Source organism: Gouania willdenowi, chromosome 18, assembly GCF_900634775.1.
Source record: "Gouania willdenowi chromosome 18, fGouWil2.1, whole genome shotgun sequence".
Lineage (NCBI taxonomy): Eukaryota > Metazoa > Chordata > Actinopteri > Blenniiformes > Gobiesocidae > Gouania > Gouania willdenowi.
Genome location: NC_041061.1, coordinates 16,289,902 through 16,310,222, shown reverse-complemented (window position 1 = coordinate 16,310,222; position 20,321 = coordinate 16,289,902). Strand labels below are relative to the sequence as shown.

The 20,321-nt window shown below is 31.5% G+C and overlaps 1 protein-coding gene across 1 annotated transcript in view; it reads left to right on the top strand.

The window, feature by feature from the left end:
* The window catches only part of slc8a4b (solute carrier family 8 member 4b), a 161,125-nt gene extending 159,583 nt beyond the window's left edge, over nucleotides 1-1,542 (top strand). Inside the window, exon 19 of the mRNA XM_028473878.1 lies at nucleotides 1,261-1,542. Within this exon, the coding sequence (XP_028329679.1) occupies nucleotides 1,261-1,541 (281 nt within the window). The 3' untranslated portion in view covers nucleotide 1,542. The remainder of the gene's footprint in view (nucleotides 1-1,260) is intronic.
* The last annotated feature ends 18,779 nt before the right edge of the window (nucleotides 1,543-20,321 follow it).

The window sequence follows — 20,321 nt, the reverse complement described above, 5'->3', positions numbered from 1 at the left end:
GTGTGTATATGTGTGAGTGTGTGGGCGCGCGTGTGGACACTTGATTTAGATCATTCCGCTCATAAGTGTGTCGATGCATGAATTAAACTCATTCTGAATACAGTGTTGATGTTGGAAATGTCGTAGTACAGAGTAAAGTATTTTTAAAAAGCTCAAAAGACATGATATTAAAAAAGGTATTAATGTTTACAAAGACCAAACTTTTTCTTTCTTTTTTTTTTTTTTTTTTATTTGATTGGAGTTGAAATAAAACTTGACTGGTGATGCTCAAAGTGTGTGTTTCTCTGTGTGTGACATTCTACTTTGCTTACCTTTCAACAGAGAAGAAAGGGAAATATTACATTTTATAATCAATCAACTGCCTTTTAAAAGATTTAAAAACTGCATTTTTAAAAGAGTAAAACCTCTGAGTGCAAGTGTGCATCTTCAGCACTTTATTGCATAAAGAAATCCCCTTCAAAAATAAATGTTTTTGCATATGTAAATGCTTGCAACCCACTGGGACGGAGAGAGTTTCTTTTGGTTCCTGACCCACATGTTGAGAACCTCTAGGCTGCAGTATCCTTTTGGCCATGTACAGCAAGGGTCCTCAACTATATTTTTCCAAGGGCAATATTTCCTCATCAGACACTTTAAGAGCCAGTAACTCCCATTAGATTCTTTTAAATGCCCCTTTTTGAATGCTTTTGTCGCATTAACATACATATATTACAATGAGCTGCAAGGATCAACTAAAGAATAGTGATAAATGTGAGGTTTCTGTTATCACAGGATATGTCACATGTAGTCAGTAGATGCTTCTAGCCCAATATGATACAATACTTGGTAAAACAAATTGAAAAAAAGATGTAAAAACTAGAATAGAACACTGCTTTATTGATCCCCAGTCGGGAAATTCACTTTTGCAGCAACATAATACAAGAGCAGACAGTAGAAACAAAAATAAATATTAACATGGATAATAGTGCAACAATGTAGAGCTGTAGGTCAGACATAAATCGGAAGAATAAAAAAAAAACCCACTCAACAATGTGCAACTGAGGGCAAAATAAAACATTTGGTTAGAAAAGAACATGATGGAATATTCTAACTTTGACAACATGCTGTGCTGAAAGACAACGTACAAACAAACTGGGATGGAGTCCTTAAAGTGCAGCTGACATGGAAATATCAGGCTGTCAAACTTCAAATGTAGACTTTGGGGGGGAAATAAAGTAGGAATGAACGCAACAGATATTTGCTATTTTCATGTCCCAACAGCCAGAAGCTGTGGACGCGGACCGGGCCGCCGAGGCAACCCCCCTCGACCGCCACCCAGTCCTCTCTGCACCCGACCCCTACGGATCCCTCTGCGGATGGTGGGTCCACAGGAGGGCGGGCCCACGTCATCCATTCGGGCTAGGCCCGGCCGGGCCCCGTGGGCAAAGGCCCGACCACCAGGCTCTCGCATTCGAGCCCCAACCCCAGGCCTGGCTCCAGGGTGGGGCCCCGGCTATTTTAAAATTCAACGACTCCAAAAAAAAAAAAATGTGGCTGGATAAGATCAGGTCAACTTTCCTCTTCTGTTTACTTTTCATCAGCATTTACTGAGCTTCAACCTGGCCACTTAAGAAGCACCATTACAATTTTAGCGCGTGCAGGGGTTCATTGCTGCACATTTACGTGCTCTTGCAAACACACACAAACACCAGCATGACCACCACAAGAACTGCAGGCCAATAAACTGCTCCACTGTGGTTTCCTCATTTGTTTTACAGCCCATGAGAATAATAAAGAGAGGGGAGTGCAGCATGCTAGTTTGTGTATGTGTTTTATTTGGGTTCTTCTGTATATATTTTATTCAAACTCTCCTCTTGGTTTTCGACAACGCAGCCGCTGCTGGGATTTCCACAATAAGCTACTGGTAGCCATGACGGTGACGGTGAGACACGTCTCCGTACTCCGCTGGAGGAGAACGAGATGAGCAGTAAACACAGGAGTCCAGAGGGAGGAGAGAAAAAGAAAAAGGAGGGAAACTCAGACAGTCAAATAAGACAGAGAAGGGAGGGGCAGACAGTGTGTGAATGTGACCAGAATTAAAGTGTGTGGAGTGACGGAGTCAAGCTGACATAGATTTATCCTTTGGGAGCAGAGAAAAAGACAAAGAAGTGACACGCTGTGGTGATCGCCTCCATTTCACTGGGGTTTTATTGTTTGTCTGCACACATGAACTGATTCTGACACTTTTTAGATGGATAATTAGCTCTACAGTTTTAACAAACAACTTCTTAACAGGATTCACAGAACCAAAGCATGAGTAGTTGTGTTTCAGCTGTTCACAGACACGCACAGATTCCAACAGCTGCTTAAAAACTCCTCTCGGAGAACATGCAAACTCTCTATAGCGGAAAGATTCACTCTAAACTCAAATGTATCATATTTGATACATGAGTTTTGAAACTCTCTACAATTTACATGATCAGTGTGATGTTTATTTTTATTTTTTTTCTTGAAAAACCCAAGGTATTTTATTATATACATAAAATACAAAAATTATCAACTATGGGGCAGTGATTAGTTCAGCAGAGGCCTTTGCAGCCACTCAACAAGATTGCCATTTAATTATGAGGAAGGAGGCACAGCTGGTTTTAGAGGATGAACTTTTACAATTTTGGAAGGATTAAGGTAAGAAAAACATTCAAATTTTTACTGAAACATCAATAGGAAGAGTTACTGGGTTGATGCAGTTTGATATTAGTTGATATTTCATTATCTCTGCTTTAGGAAATGGTGTATCAGATTTGATGCAGCAGGTATATGAGGTCGTGAAAATCCAAATCAGTCATCAAGCAACAGAAAGTATTCTAAATACATGTTTAAATTGCATAATTTGGTAACCAACATGGGAAACAGACAGACACGTAAGCACTGTGCAGGCCACTTATTCCCATGTGTACTGTGAGAAATGCAGAGTGCATCTCGGTCAGGCCTACCAACATGCAAAATAAAAAGTTTGTAAACCACAAAATGAGGGAAAATAAGTGAAATGTTATATACTATAGACTTCACCATGGTGGATATCTCATTGTTGCATGAAAATAGCACTAAAAAAGTTTCTTATGTATGTATGGAGTTACAAATGTGTTGAGTTGTTGCTCATTTATTATGTTTTTGTTGGTTAAAAAAAAAAGAAAAAGGTAAAAAAAAAACAATATTTGAGCATTGAGACTGGAGGTATCCAATATGATTCAGATTAAAACTCATAAATAGAAATTCATATTTGAATTATAATTTTTTTGGTTGTTCATAGTGACAAAATAAAGGCTAGAGTGTTGAAACATTGGAATTTACTGTCAATTATTTAACAATTTAAGGCTTTACAGGGTTAACAACAGTTTACAGTGAGAATGCAGACTCATTAAAGTAAAGGCCTAATCGTCCCCCTCTGCATCGATTGGTCCAGCATGACTTCAGCTCAATAACACTAAAGTCAGCAGCAGCATTACAGCAACACTCACAGGAGCCTTTCTGAGAGGAGTGACACCCCTAAAACTGTCCTGTGACATTTGACCTTTGAACTCCTAATCCTCACACCCATGGGTGTCGGACTGGGGGAGGTAAAGGGTAGTGAGTACCCGGGAGGGTATATCTACAAAAACGCATTTTAAACATTTTTAGCTTATTTATATTGGAATTAATGATGGTTTTAAAGCCCAGTTTTGCACTAAAAACAATTATTCATGCTCCATCCGGGCCCTTGCTACCACCCCCTTTAAAACAGTGCGAATGGTACGACCCGCATGTGTTTCTGCTGCGATGCTGTGGCAGGTTATCTGAACTGGGGATGTGACATGGAGATAGACAGCAGCAGGAAACCATGTCTTTCCTCAAAAAAGGAAAACCAGGCCAAAAACGCAAGAAAAGAAAGGAGAGGGAGAGAATGAAGGTGAAATGAGGGAAAGCCCAGGGAAAGTTTACTCAATTCTTCAGCGGTGAGCTTTGAAACACTCGCGTCTTTTTTAGGCAATTTCTTATTTCAATTGAAATTAACTATGTGCACATCTCATCACATCTTAATTGGAAATATAATTAATTTATTTAAAACTTTGCTGCTACCAAGTCTTAAGTCGGTGGCCAGAGTGTCCCCATGATTCTAATCATTCTATATTTACCTTTTATTAACCAGATACATTTTTTAGCCATTAAATTGTAGCAAAAGTATGTCACAAACACAATATTCAATAAACCACTAAAATATAACAATGGATATGGAGTCATCAAGTTGAAAGCTTATATAATAATGCAGGAATACTAGTATAGTTTCCAGGCAACAAAAAAAAAATTGTGTACATAACTTGTATTAAGGGCCCAACATGCCGGTGTGTATGCAGGGACCAAAATGTTCATGTTATAAACTTAGAGCCATGAATTTATTCAGACTGTTGCCCACAATATTAGTTTACATCACTTCGTAAAAAGCTTCAAGGCGTTTGAGTAAAAATTACCCGATGTTTCCATGAAAAGAGATGAAAGAATAATGATTGATGGTGGATTCATTTTAGAGTTTAAAGAGGATTTCTAGCGCAGCTCATGAGAGGATGAAAGCAAATGGTGACGTCGGTCAGGGAGGATGTGTGGGAGAAAGGAACAAGAAGCAGACGGTGCAGAGTTAAAATGAAATATTTAATAAGGATAAGAGCGAGAGAGGATGGTGAGGAAGGAAGACGGATGACGAACATCAGCTGAAGGAATAACTGCAGAAAGAAAACCTGCTGTTAGCCTGAAGATTGTTTAATATAACAGCCTTATGCATGATAATAATGATGAAGGTGGTTATCACATCTTACTATGTACCCCAAACCGTCTGCTCCTCTGAGCCTCTGAATACTGTGGATTTAAGTTAGGGTAATCAGTGACGGGTTATACTATACGGGTTATAAACATGTCACCATAGCAACCAGTAGTCACACCTTTTTTGTCCTCTGTACATATATAAATGACGTATTTGACAATTCTGTTACCAACTCAATTATGAATGCAGATTATTAAAAAAAAAACTAGAAGAAAAGTGTTCATAGTCAACAGTTTTTTTTAAAGTTTCTAACATAGAAATAACCCTTCTACCTCATTTCTGACTGCTTTTAAAACTGAGTTTCAAAATACCCTGATCACTGTTTCACCATGCTTCAGACCATATTCTGTCCCTGGTTTGGCTCATTCTGGTGTGGATTGTAACTGGTTTTCAAAGCAGATTTTAAAAAGATTGCCTGCAGGTTTTGGGCTGAGTATTGATTGGTCCGTAACTTGTATAGAAATCTATTTTTCAAGGGTGGTGATGTTTTCACTCATTTTTATGCCTTACAACTGAAAGACAGAAAATTGGCTGAAAATATGAAAATCGAATGCGGACGTAACGTTAAATTAGAAATAATGGGGTATTTATGTCTCACCTCAGTTTTTGGGTGTGGAAAAAAGAAGGTAAGCAAAAGGTTAGACAAAAAGGGAATAAAATATGATTAACCCCAAAACAGAAATAGGGCTATATTAAGCCAAAACATGGGAATATAACACTCGAACAAGAAACAATTGTAAGGGATAAACAGGGTAAATAAAAAAATGCAAGAGCCCATTCACAAAAGAAAATGCTATATTAAGGCCTGAAAAAGGATGGAAACTGACAAAACTCAAAAAAATGAAATGAGTGTCATCCTTTAGGTGTTACTATAGCCTTTTTTGCCAGTTTTTATGCCTTTCTGTAGCCTTACCTCCATTTTGAGGCGTTTGAATCAGAGGGTCGCCGGTTCTAATCTCAACCGGGCCATCACTGTGGGATGCGAAGAGAGTCCCTTAACCCCCAACTGGTACCTGAGTGCCACACCGTGACTGCGCACTGCTCCTCAGGAATGGGTCAACGTACTTCATTTTTAATTTTACCTCCATTAGGAGGAATCTTTTTGCCAAAATGTATGCCTTACATTTTGGCAAAAAGTAATGTTAGGCATGCATTACTTTTCAATGTAATGTATGCCTTACATACATCACATTGCCTATGTGATGTATGTGATGTAAATTATGCCTTAATTATGCCTTAATTTCAAACACCTCATAACCTCATTGCCTCCGTAATTTTTTGACAATTTTTATGCCTTACTTTATCCTATAAATAAAAGACCTGCCAGTTTATTTAATTTTTTAATTTGAATTTTACCTCCCTTATGAGGTGTTTAAAAAACTTCACTCATTTTTATTCCTTACCTCCATTATGTCATAATTGTTTTGTTGTATTTTGTGCCTTACTGTATAGCCTTACCTCCAATTTTGGGTGATTTTAGTTTTTTGTCATTTTTTGTGCCTTACTGCTTTCTTAGCCATGTTTAAGTATGTGCATTATATTTGCAGTAGTTTTTATGGTCTAATGATGGTCCTAACTCAATTTTTTTTTTTTTTAAATTTTCAAAAAAAATGCCTTGCTATAGCCTTACTTTTTATTATGGGTGATATTAGTTTTTTGTCATTTTTTGTGCCTTACTGCTTTTTTAGCCATGTTTAAGTATGTGCATTATATTTGCAGTAGTTTTTAGGGTCTAATGATGGTCCTAACTCAATTTTTTTTTTTTTGAAATTTTCAAAAAAAATGCCTTGCTATAGCCTTACTTTTTATTTTGGGTGATTTTATTTTGTTGTCATTTTTTGTGCCTTACTACTTTCTTAGCCTTGTTTAAGTATGTGAATTTTATTTGCAGTAGTTTTTATGGTCTAATGATGGTCCTAACTCAATTTTTTTTCTTTTGAAATTTTCAAAAAAAAATGCCTTGCTATAGCCTTACTTTTTATTTTGGGTGATTTTAGTTTTTTGTCATTTTTTGTGCCTTACTGCTTTCTTAGTCCTGTTTAAGTATGTGCATTATATTTGCAGTAGTTTTTAGGGTCTAATGATGGTCCTAACTCAATTTTTTTTGTTTTTGAAATTTTCAAAAAAAATGCCTTGCTATAGCCTTACTTTTTATTTTGGGTGATTTTAGTTTTTTGTCATTTTTTGTGCCTTACTGCTTTCTTAGCCCTGTTTAAGTATGTGCATTATATTTGCAGTAGTTTTTAGGGTCTAATGATGGTCCTAACTCAATTTTTTTTGTTTTTGAAATTTTCAAAAAAAATGCCTTGCTATAGCCTTACTTTTTATTTTGGGTGATTTTAGTTTTTTGTCATTTTTTGTGCCTTAATGCTTTCTTAGCACTGTTTAAGTATGTGCATTATATTTGCAGTAGTTTTTAGGGTCTAATGATGGTCCTAACTCAATTTTTTTTTTATTGAAATTTTCAAAAAAAATGACTTGCTATAGCCTTACTTTTTATTTTGGGTGATTTTAGTTTTTTGTCATTTTTTGTGCCTTAATGCTTTCTTAGCACTGTTTAAGTATGTGCATTATATTTGCAGTAGTTTTTAGGGTCTAATGATGGTCCCAACTCAATTTTTTTTTTTATTGAAATTTTCAAAAAAAAAATGCCTTGCTATAGCCTTACTTTTTATTTTGGGTGATTTTAGTTTTTTGTCATTTTTTGTGCCTTAATGCTTTCTTAGCACTGTTTAAGTATGTGCATTATATTTGCAGTAGTTTTTAGGGTCTAATGATGGTCCTAACTCAATTTTTTTTTTTATTGAAATTTTCAAAAAAAATGCCTTGCTATAGCCTTACTTTTTATTTTGGGTGATTTTAGTTTTTTGTCATTTTTTGTGTCTTACTGCTTTTTTAGCCCTGTTTAAGTATGTGCATTATATTTGCAGTAGTTATTATGGTCTAATGATGGTCCTAACTCAATTTTTTTTGTTGTTGAAATTTTCAAAAAAAATGCCTTGCTATAGCCTTACTTTTTATTTTGGGTGATTTTAGTTTTTTGTCATTTTTTGTGCCTTACTGCTTTCTTAGTCCTGTTTAAGTATGTGCATTATATTTGCAGTAGTTTTTAGGGTCTAATGATGGTCCTAACTCAATTTTTTTTTTTTTAAATTTTCAAAAAAAATGCCTTGCTATAGCCTTACTTTTTATTTTGGGTGGTTTTAGTTTCTTGTAATTTTTTGTGCCTTAATGCTTTCTTAGCACTGTTTAAGTATGTGCATTATATTTGCAGTAGTTTTTAGGGTCTAATGACGGTCCCAACTCAATTTTTTTTTTTATTGAAATTTTCAAAAAAAATGCCTTGCTATAGCCTTACTTTTTATTTTGGGTGATTTTAGTTTTTTGTCATTTTTTGTGCCTTACTGCTTTCTTAGCCTTGTTTAAGTATGTGAATTATATTTGCAGTAGTTTTTAGGGTCTAATGATGGTCCTAACTCAATTTTTTTTTTTTGAAATTTTCAAAAAAAAATGCCTTGCTATAGCCTTACTTTTTATTTTGGGTGATTTTAGTTTTTTGTCATTTTTTGTGCCTTACTGCTTTCTTAGTCCTGTTTAAGTATGTGCATTATATTTGCAGTAGTTTTTAGGGTCTAATGATGGTCCTAACTCAATTTTTTTTTTTTTTAAATTTTCAAAAAAAATGCCTTGCTATAGCCTTACTTTTTATTTTGGGTGGTTTTAGTTTCTTGTAATTTTTTGTGCCTTAATGCTTTCTTAGCACTGTTTAAGTATGTGCATTATATTTGCAGTAGTTTTTAGGGTCTAATGACGGTCCCAACTCAATTTTTTTTTTTATTGAAATTTTCAAAAAAAATGCCTTGCTATAGCCTTACTTTTTATTTTGGGTGATTTTAGTTTTTTGTCATTTTTTGTGCCTTACTGCTTTCTTAGCCTTGTTTAAGTATGTGAATTATATTTGCAGTAGTTTTTAGGGTCTAATGATGGTCCTAACTCAATTTTTTTTTTTTGAAATTTTCAAAAAAAAATGCTTTGCTATAGCCTTACTTTTTATTTTGGGTGATTTTATTTTTTTGTCATTTTTTGTGCCTTACTGCTTTCTTAGCCTTGTTTAAGTATGTGAATTATATTTGCAGTAGTTTTCAGGGTCTAATGATGGTCCTAACTCAATTTTTTTTTTTTTTAAATTTTCAAAAAAAATGCCTTGCTATAGCCTTACTTTTTATTTTGGGTGATTTTAGTTTTTTGTCATTTTTTGTGCCTTAATGCTTTCTTAGCCCTGTTTAAGTATGTGCATTATATTTGCAGTAATTTTTAGGGTCTAATGATGGTCCTAACTGAATTTTTTTTTTATTGAAATTTTCAAAAAAAATGCCTTGCTATAGCCTTACTTTTTATTTTGGGTGATTTTAGTTTTTTGTCATTTTTTGTGCCTTACTGCTTTCTTAGCCCTGTTTAAGTATGTGCATTATATTTGCAGTAGTTTTTATGGTCAAATGATGGTCCTAACTCAATTTTTTTTTTTTTTAAATTTTCAAAAAAAATGCCTTGCTATAGCCTTACTTTTTATTTTGGGTGATTTTAGTTTTTTGTCATTTTTTGTGCTTTACTGCTTTCTTAGCCCTGTTTAAGTATGTGCATTATATTTGCAGTAGTTTTTAGGGTCTAATGATGGTCCTAACTCAATTTTTTTTTTTTTTTAAATTTTCAAAAAAAATGCCTTGCTATAGCCTTACTTTTTATTTTGGGTGATTTTAGTTTCTTGTAATTTTTTGTGCCTTAATGCTTTCTTAGCCCTGTTTAAGTATGTGCATTATATTTGCAGTAGTTTTTAGGGTCTAATGATGGTCCTAACTGAATTTTTTTTTTATTGAAATTTTCTAAAAAAATGTCTTGCTATAGCCTTACTTTTTATTTTGGGTGATTTTAGTTTTTTGACATTTTTTGTGCCTTACTGCTTTCTTAGCCCTGTTTAAGTATGTGCATTATATTTGCAGTAGTTTTTATGGTATAATGATGGTCCTTACTCAATTTTTTTTTTTTTGAAATTTTCAAAAAAAATGCCTTGCTATAGCCTTACTTTTTATTTTGGGTGATTTAAGTTTTTTGTCATTTTTTGTGCCTTACTGCTTTCTTAGCCCTGTTTAAGTATGTGCATTATATTTGCAGTAGTTTTTAGGGTCTAATGATGGTCCTAACTCAATTTTTTTTTTTTTGAAATTTTCAAAAAAAATGCCTTGCTATAGCCTTACTTTTTATTTTGGGTGATTTTAGTTTTTTGTCATTTTTTGTGCCTTACTGCTTTCTTAGCCCTGTTTAAGTATGTGCATTATATTTGCAGTAGTTTTTATGGTCTAATGATGGTCCTAACTCAATTTTTTTTGTTGTTGAAATTTTCAAAAAAAATGCCTTGCTATAGCCTTACTTTTTATTTTGGGTGATTTTAGTTTTTTGTGCCTTACTGCTTTTTTAGCCCTGTTTAAGTATGTGCATTATATTTGCAGTAGTTTTTAGGGTCTAATGATGGTCCTAACTCAATTTTTTTTGTTGTTGAAATTTTCAAAAAAAATGCCTTGCTATAGCCTTACTTTTTATTTTGGGTGATTTTAGTTTTTTGTCATTTTTTGTGCCTTACTGCTTTCTTAGTCCTGTTTAAGTATGTGCATTATATTTGCAGTAGTTTTTAGGGTCTAATGATGGTCCTAACTCAATTTTTTTTTTTATTGAAATTTTCAAAAAAAATGCCTTGCTATAGCCTTACTTTTTATTTTGGGTGATTTTAGTTTTTTGTCATTTTTTGTGCCTTACTGCTTTCTTAGCCCTGTTTAAGTATGTGCATTATATTTGCAGTAGTTTTTAGGGTCTAATGATGGTCCTAACTCAATTTTTTTTTTTTTGAAATTTTCAAAAAAAATGCCTTGCTATAGCCTTACTTTTTATTTTGGGTGATTTTATTTTTTTGTCATTTTTTGTGCCTTACTGCTTTCTTAGCCTTGTTTAAGTATGTGAATTATATTTGCAGTAGTTTTTAGGGTCTAATGATGGTCCTAACTCAATTTTTTTTTTTATTGAAATTTTCAAAAAAAAATGCCTTGCTATAGCCTTACTTTTTATTTTGGGTCATTTTAGTTTTTTGTCATTTTTTGTGCCTTACTGCTTTCTTAGCCATGTTTAAGTATGTGCATTATATTTGCAGTAGTTTTTAGGGTCTAATGATGGTCCTAACTCAATTTTTTTTTTATTGAAATTTTCAAAAAAAAAGTCCTTGCTATAGCCTTACTTTTTATTTTGGGTGATTTTAGTGTTTTGTCATTTTTTGTGCCTTAATGCTTTCTTAGCACTGTTTAAGTATGTGCATTATATTTGCAGTAGTTTTTAGGGTCTAATGATGGTCCTAACTCAATTTTTTTTTTTATTGAAATTTTCAAAAAAAATGCCTTGCTATAGCCTTACTTTTTATTTTGGGTGATTTTAGTTTTTTGTCATTTTTTGTGCCTTACTGCTTTTTTAGCCATGTTTAAGTATGTGCATTATATTTGCAGTAGTTTTTAGGGTCTAATGATGGTCCTAACTCAATTTTTTTTTTTTTGAAATTTTCCAAAAAAATGCCTTGCTATAGCCTTACTTTTTATTTTGGGTGATTTTAGTTTTTTGTCATTTTTTGTGCCTTACTGCTTTCTTAGCCCTGTTTAAGTATGTGCATTATATTTGCAGTAGTTTTTATGGTCTAATTATGGTCCTAACTCAATTTTTTTTGTTTTTGAAATTTTCAAAAAAAATGCCTTGTTATAGCCTTACTTTTTATTTTGGGTTATTTTAGTTTTTTGTCATTTTTTGTGCCTTACTGCTTTCTTAGCCCTGTTTAAGTATGTGCATTATATTTGCAGTAGTTTTTAGGGTCTAATGATGGTCCGAACTCAATTTTTTTTTTTTTGAAATTTTCAAAAAAAATGCCTTGCTATAGCCTTACTTTTTATTTTGGGTGATTTTAGTGTTTTGTCATTTTTTGTGCCTTAATGCTTTCTTAGCACTGTTTAAGTATGTGCATTATATTTGCAGTAGTTTTTAGGGTCTAATGATGGTCCTAACTCAATTTTTTTTTTTATTGAAATTTTCAAAAAAAATGCCTTGCTATAGCCTTACTTTTTATTTTGGGTGATTTTAGTTTTTTGTCATTTTTTGTGCCTTACTGCTTTTTTAGCCATGTTTAAGTATGTGCATTATATTTGCAGTAGTTTTTAGGGTCTAATGATGGTCCTAACTCAATTTTTTTTTTTTTGAAATTTTCCAAAAAAATGCCTTGCTATAGCCTTACTTTTTATTTTGGGTGATTTTAGTTTTTTGTCATTTTTTGTGCCTTACTGCTTTCTTAGCCCTGTTTAAGTATGTGCATTATATTTGCAGTAGTTTTTATGGTCTAATTATGGTCCTAACTCAATTTTTTTTGTTTTTGAAATTTTCAAAAAAAATGCCTTGTTATAGCCTTACTTTTTATTTTGGGTTATTTTAGTTTTTTGTCATTTTTTGTGCCTTACTGCTTTCTTAGCCCTGTTTAAGTATGTGCATTATATTTGCAGTAGTTTTTAGGGTCTAATGATGGTCCGAACTCAATTTTTTTTTTTTTGAAATTTTCAAAAAAAATGCCTTGCTATAGCCTTACTTTTTATTTTGGGTGATTTTAGTTTTTTGTCATTTTTTGTGTCTTACTGCTTTTTTAGCCCTGTTTAAGTATGTGCATTATATTTGCAGTAGTTTTTATGGTCTAATGATGGTCCTAACTCAATTTTTTTTTTTTTGAAATTTTCAAAAAAAATGCCTTGCTATAGCCTTACTTTTTATTTTGGGTGATTTTAGTTTTTTGTCATTTTTTGTGCCTTACTGCTTTCTTAGCCATGTTTAAGTATGTGCATTATATTTGCAGTAGTTTTTAGGGTCTAATGATGGTCCTAACTCAATTTTTTTTTTTTTGAAATTTTCAAAAAAATGCCTTGCTATAGCCTTACTTTTTATTTTGGGTGATTTTAGTTTTTTGTCATTTTTTGTGCCTTAATGCTTTCTTAGCACTATTTAAGTATGTGCATTATATTTGCAGTAGTTTTTAGGGTCTAATGATGGTCCTAACTCAATTTTTTTGTTGTTGAAATTTTCAAAAAAAATGCCTTGCTATAGCCTTACTTTTTATTTTGGGTGATTTTAGTTTTTTGTCATTTTTTGTGCCTTACTGCGTTCTTAGTCCTGTTTAAGTATGTGCATTATATTTGCAGTAGTTTTTAGGGTCTAATGATGGTCCTAACTCAATTTTTTTTTTTTTTGAAATTTTCAAAAAAAATGCCTTGCTATAGCCTTACTTTTTATTTTGGGTGATTTTAGTTTTTTGTCATTTTTTGTGCCTTACTGCTTTCTTAGCCCTGTTTAAGTATGTGCATTATATTTGCAGTAGTTTTTAGGGTCTAATGATGGTCCTAACTCAATTTTTTTTTTTTGAAATTTTCAAAAAAAATGCCTTGCTATAGCATTACTTTTTATTTTGGGTGATTTTATTTTTTTGTCATTTTTTGTGCCTTACTGCTTTCTTAGCCTTGTTTAAGTATGTGAATTATATTTGCAGTAGTTTTTAGGGTCTAATGATGGTCCTAACTCAATTTTTTTTTTATTGAAATTTTCAAAAAAAATGCCTTGCTATAGCCTTACTTTTTATTTTGGGTGATTTTAGTTTTTTGTCATTTTTTGTGCCTGAATGCTTTCTTAGCCCTGTTTAAGTATGTGCATTATATTTGCAGTAGTTTTTAGGGTCTAATGATGGTCCTAACTCAATTTTTTTTTTATTGAAATTTTCAAAAAAAATGCCTTGCTATAGCCTTACTTTTTATTTTGGGTGATTTTAGTGTTTTGTCATTTTTTGTGCCTTAATGCTTTCTTAGCACTGTTTAAGTATGTGCATTATATTTGCAGTAGTTTTTATGGTCTAATGATGGTCCTAACTCAATTTTTTTTTTATTGAAATTTTCAAAAAAAATGCCTTGCTATAGCCTTACTTTTTATTTTGGGTGATTTTAGTTTTTTGTCATTTTTTGTGCCTTAATGCTTTCTTAGCCCTGTTTAAGTATGTGCATTATATTTGCAGTAGTTTTTAGGGTCTAATGATGGTCCTAACTCAATTTTTTTTTTTTGAAATTTTCAAAAAAAATGCCTTGCTATAGCCTTACTTTTTATTTTCGGTGATTTTAGTTTTTTGTCATTTTTTGTGCCTTACTGCTTTTTTTAGCCCTGTTTAAGTATGTGCATTATATTTGCAGTAGTTTTTAGGGTCTAATGATGGTCCTAACTCAATTTTTTTTTTTTTGAAATTTTCCAAAAAAATGCCTTGCTATAGCCTTACTTTTTATTTTGGGTGATTTTAGTTTTTTGTCATTTTTTGTGCCTTACTGCTTTCTTAGCCCTGTTTAAGTATGTGCATTATATTTGCAGTAGTTTTTATGGTCTAATGATGGTCCTAACTCAATTTTTTTTGTTTTTGAAATTTTCAAAAAAATGCCTTGCTATAGCCTTACTTTTTATTTTGGGTGATTTTAGTTTTTTGTCATTTTTTGTGCCTTACTGCTTTCTTAGCCATGTTTAAGTATGTGCATTATATTTGCAGTAGTTTTTATGGTCTAATGATGGTCCTAACTCAATTTTTTTTTTTTTGAAATTTTCAAAAAAAATGCCTTGCTATAGCCTTACTTTTTATTTTGGGTGATTTTAGTTTTTTGTCATTTTTTGTGCCTTACTGCTTTCTTAGCCCTGTTTAAGTATGTGCATTATATTTGCAGTAGTTTTTAGGGTCTAATGATGGTCCTAACTCAATTTTTTTTGTTTTTGAAATTTTCAAAAAAAATGCCTTGCTATAGCCTTACTTTTTATTTTGGGTGATTTTAGTTTTTTGTCATTTTTTGTGCCTTACTGCTTTCTTAGCCCTGTTTAAGTATGTGCATTATATTTGCAGTAGTTTTTATGGTCTAATGATGGTCCTAACTCAATTTTTTTTTTATTGAAATTTTCAAAAAAAATGCCTTGCTATAGCCTTACTTTTTATTTTGGGTGATTTTAGTTTTTTGTCATTTTTTGTGCCTTACTGCTTTCTTAGCCCTGTTTAAGTATGTGCATTATATTTGCAGTAGTTTTTAGGGTCTAATGATGGTCCTAACTCAATTTTTTTTTTTTGAAATTTTCAAAAAAAATGCCTTGCTATAGCCTTACTTTTTATTTTGGGTGATTTTAGTTTTTTGTCATTTTTTGTGCCTTACTGCTTTCTTAGCCCTGTTTAAGTATGTGCATTATATTTGCAGTAGTTTTTAGGGTCTAATGATGGTCCTAACTCAATTTTTTTTTTTTTGAAATTTTCAAAAAAAATGCCTTGCTATAGCCTTACTTTTTATTTTGGGTGATTTTAGTTTTTTGTCATTTTTTGTGCCTTACTGCTTTCTTAGCCCTGTTTAAGTATGTGCATTATATTTGCAGTAGTTTTTATGGTCTAATGATGGTCCTAACTCAATTTTTTTTTTATTGAAATTTTCAAAAAAAATGCCTTGCTATAGCCTTACTTTTTATTTTGGGTGATTTTAGTTTTTTGTCATTTTTTGTGCCTTAATGCTTTCTTAGCACTGTTTAAGTATGTGCATTATATTTGCAGTAGTTTTTAGGGTCTAATGATGGTCCTAACTCAATTTTTTTTTTATTGAAATTTTCAAAAAAAATGCCTTGCTATAGCCTTACTTTTTATTTTGGGTGATTTTAGTTTTTTGTCATTTTTTGTGTCTTACTGCTTTTTTAGCCCTGTTTAAGTATGTGCATTATATTTGCAGTAGTTTTTATGGTCTAATGATGGTCCTAACTCAATTTTTTTTGTTTTTGAAATTTTCAAAAAAAATGCCTTGCTATAGCCTTACTTTTTATTTTGGGTGATTTTAGTTTTTTGTCATTTTTTGTGCCTTACTGCTTTCTTAGCCCTGTTTAAGTATGTGCATTATATTTGCAGTAGTTTTTAGGGTCTAATGATGGTCCTAACTCAATTTTTTTTTTATTGAAATTTTCAAAAAAAATGCCTTGCTATAGCCTTACTTTTTATTTTGGGTGATTTTAGTTTTTTGTCATTTTTTGTGCCTTACTGCTTTCTTAGCCCTGTTTAAGTATGTGCATTATATTTGCAGTAGTTTTTATGGTCTAATGATGGTCCTAACTCAATTTTTTTTTTATTGAAATTTTCAAAAAAAATGCCTTGCTATAGCCTTACTTTTTATTTTGGGTGATTTTAGTTTTTTGTCATTTTTTGTGCCTTAATGCTTTCTTAGCCTTGTTTAAGTATGTGCATTATATTTGCAGTAGTTTTTAGGGTCTAATGATGGTCCTAACTCAATTTTTTTTTTTTTGAAATTTTCAAAAAAAATGCCTTGCTATAGCCTTACTTTTTATTTTGGGTGATTTTAGTTTTTTGTCATTTTTTGTGCCTTACTGCTTTTTTAGCCATGTTTAAGTATGTGCATTATATTTGCAGTAGTTTTTAGGGTCTAATGATGGTCCTAACTCAATTTTTTTGTTTTTGAAATTTTCAAAAAAAATGCCTTGCTATAGCCTTACTTTTTATTTTGGGTGATTTTAGTTTTTTGTCATTTTTTGTGCCTTACTGCTTTCTTAGCCCTGTTTAAGTATGTGCATTATATTTGCAGTAGTTTTTATGGTCTAATGATGGTCCTAACTCAATTTTTTTTGTTTTTGAAATTTTCAAAAAAATGCCTTGCTATAGCCTTACTTTTTATTTTGGGTTATTTTAGTTTTTTGTCATTTTTTGTGCCTTACTGCTTTCTTAGCCCTGTTTAAGTATGTGCATTATATTTGCAGTAGTTTTTAGGGTCTAATGATGGTCCTAACTCAATTTTTTTTTTTTTGAAATTTTCAAAAAAAATGCCTTGCTATAGCCTTACTTTTTATTTTGGGTGATTTTAGTTTTTTGTCATTTTTTGTGCCTTACTGCTTTCTTAGCCCTGTTTAAGTATGTGCATTATATTTGCAGTAGTTTTTAGGGTCTAATGATGGTCCTAACTCAATTTTTTTTGTTTTTGAAATTTTCAAAAAAAATGCCTTGCTATAGCCTTACTTTTTATTTTGGGTGATTTTAGTTTTTTGTCATTTTTTGTGCCTTACTGCTTTCTTAGCCCTGTTTAAGTATGTGCATTATATTTGCAGTAGTTTTTATGGTCTAATGATGGTCCTAACTCAATTTTTTTTTTATTGAAATTTTCAAAAAAAATGCCTTGCTATAGCCTTACTTTTTATTTTGGGTGATTTTAGTTTTTTGTCATTTTTTGTGCCTTAATGCTTTCTTAGCACTGTTTAAGTATGTGCATTATATTTGCAGTAGTTTTTAGGGTCTAATGATGGTCCTAACTCAATTTTTTTTTTTATTGAAATTTTCAAAAAAAAATGCCTTGCTATAGCCTTACTTTTTATTTTGGGTGATTTTAGTTTTTTGTCATTTTTTGTGCCTTACTGCTTTTTTAGCCCTGTTTAAGTATGTGCATTATATTTGCAGTAGTTTTTAGGGTCTAATGATGGTCCTAACTCAATTTTTTTTGTTGTTGAAATTTTCAAAAAAAATGCCTTGCTATAGCCTTACTTTTTATTTTGGGTGATTTTAGTTTTTTGTCATTTTTTGTGCCTTACTGCTTTCTTAGCCCTGTTTAAGTATGTGCATTATATTTGCAGTAGTTTTTAGGGTCTAATGATGGTCCTAACTCAATTTTTTTTTTATTGAAATTTTCAAAAAAAATGCCTTGCTATAGCCTTACTTTTTATTTTGGGTGATTTTAGTTTTTTGTCATTTTTTGTGCCTTACTGCTTTCTTAGCCCTGTTTAAGTATGTGCATTATATTTGCAGTAGTTTTTATGGTCTAATGATGGTCCTAACTCAATTTTTTTTTTATTGAAATTTTCAAAAAAAATGCCTTGCTATAGCCTTACTTTTTATTTTGGGTGATTTTAGTTTTTTGTCATTTTTTGTGCCTTACTGCTTTCTTAGCCTGGTTTAAGTATGTGCATTATATTTGCAGTAGTTTTTAGGGTCTAATGATGGTCCTAACTCAATTTTTTTTTTTTGAAATTTTCAAAAAAAATGCCTTGCTATAGCCTTACTTTTTATTTTGGGTGATTTTAGTTTTTTGTCATTTTTTGTGCCTTACTGCTTTTTTAGCCATGTTTAAGTATGTGCATTATATTTGCAGTAGTTTTTAGGGTCTAATGATGGTCCTAACTCAATTTTTTTTTTTTTGAAATTTTCAAAAAAAATGCCTTGCTATAGCCTTACTTTTTATTTTGGGTGATTTTAGTTTTTTGTCATTTTTTGTGCCTTACTGCTTTCTTAGCCCTGTTTAAGTATGTGCATTATATTTGCAGTAGTTTTTAGGGTCTAATGATGGTCCTAACTCAATTTTTTTTTTTTGAAATTTTCAAAAAAAATGCCTTGCTATAGCCTTACTTTTTATTTTGGGTGATTTTAGTTTTTTGTCATTTTTTGTGCCTTACTGCTTTCTTAGCCCTGTTTAAGTATGTGCATTATATTTGCAGTAGTTTTTAGGGTCTAATGATGGTCCTAACTCAATTTTTTTTTTTTGAAATTTTCAAAAAAAATGCCTTGCTATAGCCTTACTTTTTATTTTGGGTGATTTTAGTTTTTTGTCATTTTTTGTGCCTTAATGCTTTCTTAGCCCTGTTTAAGTATGTGCATTATATTTGCAGTAGTTTTTAGGGTCTAATGATGGTCCTAACTCAATTTTTTTTGTTTTTGAAATTTTCAAAAAAAATGCCTTGCTATAGCCTTACTTTTTATTTTGGGTGATTTTAGTTTTTTGTCATTTTTTGTGCCTTACTGCTTTCTTAGCCCTGTTTAAGTATGTGCATTATATTTGCAGTAGTTTTTATGGTCTAATGATGGTCCTAACTCAATTTTTTTTTTATTGAAATTTTCAAAAAAAATGCCTTGCTATAGCCTTACTTTTTATTTTGGGTGATTTTAGTTTTTTGTCATTTTTGTGCCTTAATGCTTTCTTAGCCCTGTTTAAGTATGTGCATTATATTTGCAGTAGTTTTTAGGGTCTAATGATGGTCCTAACTCAATTTTTTTTTTTATTGAAATTTTCAAAAAAAATGCCTTGCTATAGCCTTACTTTTTATTTTGGGTGATTTTAGTTTTTTGTCATTTTTTGTGCCTTACTGCTTTTTTAGCCCTGTTTAAGTATGTGCATTATATTTGCAGTAGTTTTTATGGTCTAATGATGGTCCTAACTCAATTTTTTTTTTTTTGAAATTTTCAAAAAAAATGCCTTGCTATAGCCTTACTTTTTATTTTGGGTGATTTTAGTTTTTTGTCATTTTTTGTGCCTTACTGCTTTCTTAGCCCTGTTTAAGTATGTGCATTATATTTGCAGTAGTTTTTAGGGTCTAATGATGGTCCTAACTCAATTTTTTTTTTATTGAAATTTTCAAAAAAAATGCCTTGCTATAGCCTTACTTTTTATTTTGGGTGATTTTAGTTTTTTGTCATTTTTTGTGCCTTACTGCTTTCTTAGCCCTGTTTAAGTATGTGCATTATATTTGCAGTAGTTTTTAGGGTCTAATGATGGTCCTAACTCAATTTTTTTTTTTATTGAAATTTTCAAAAAAAATGCCTTGCTATAGCCTTACTTTTTATTTTGGGTGATTTTAGTTTTTTGTCATTTTTTGTTCCTTACTGCTTTCTTAGCCCTGTTTAAGTATGTGCATTATATTTGCAGTAGTTTTTAGGGTCTAATGATGGTCCTAACTCAATTTTTTTTGTTTTTGAAATTTTCAAAAAAAATGCCTTGCTATAGCCTTACTTTTTATTTTGGGTGATTTTAGTTTTTTGTCATTTTTTGTGCCTTACTGCTTTCTTAGCCCTGTTTAAGTATGTGCATTATATTTGCAGTAGTTTTTATGGTCTAATGATGGTCCTAACTCAATTTTTTTTTTATTGAAATTTTCAAAAAAAATGCCTTGCTATAGCCTTACTTTTTATTTTGGGTGATTTTAGTTTTTTGTCATTTTTTGTGCCTTACTGCTTTCTTAGCACTGTTTAAGTATGTGCATTATATTTGCAGTAGTTTTTAGGGTCTAATGATGGTCCTAACTCAATTTTTTTTTTTATTGAAATTTTCAAAAAAAATGCCTTGCTATAGCCTTACTTTTTATTTTGGGTGATTTTAGTTTTTTGTCATTTTTTGTGTCTTACTGCTTTTTTAGCCCTGTTTAAGTATGTGCATTATATTTGCAGTAGTTTTTATGGTCTAATGATGGTCCTAACTCAATTTTTTTTGTTGTTGAAATTTTCAAAAAAAAATGCCTTGCTATAGCCTTACTTTTTATTTTGGGTGATTTTAGTTTTTTGTCATTTTTTGTGCCTTACTGCTTTCTTAGCCCTGTTTAAGTATGTGCATTATAT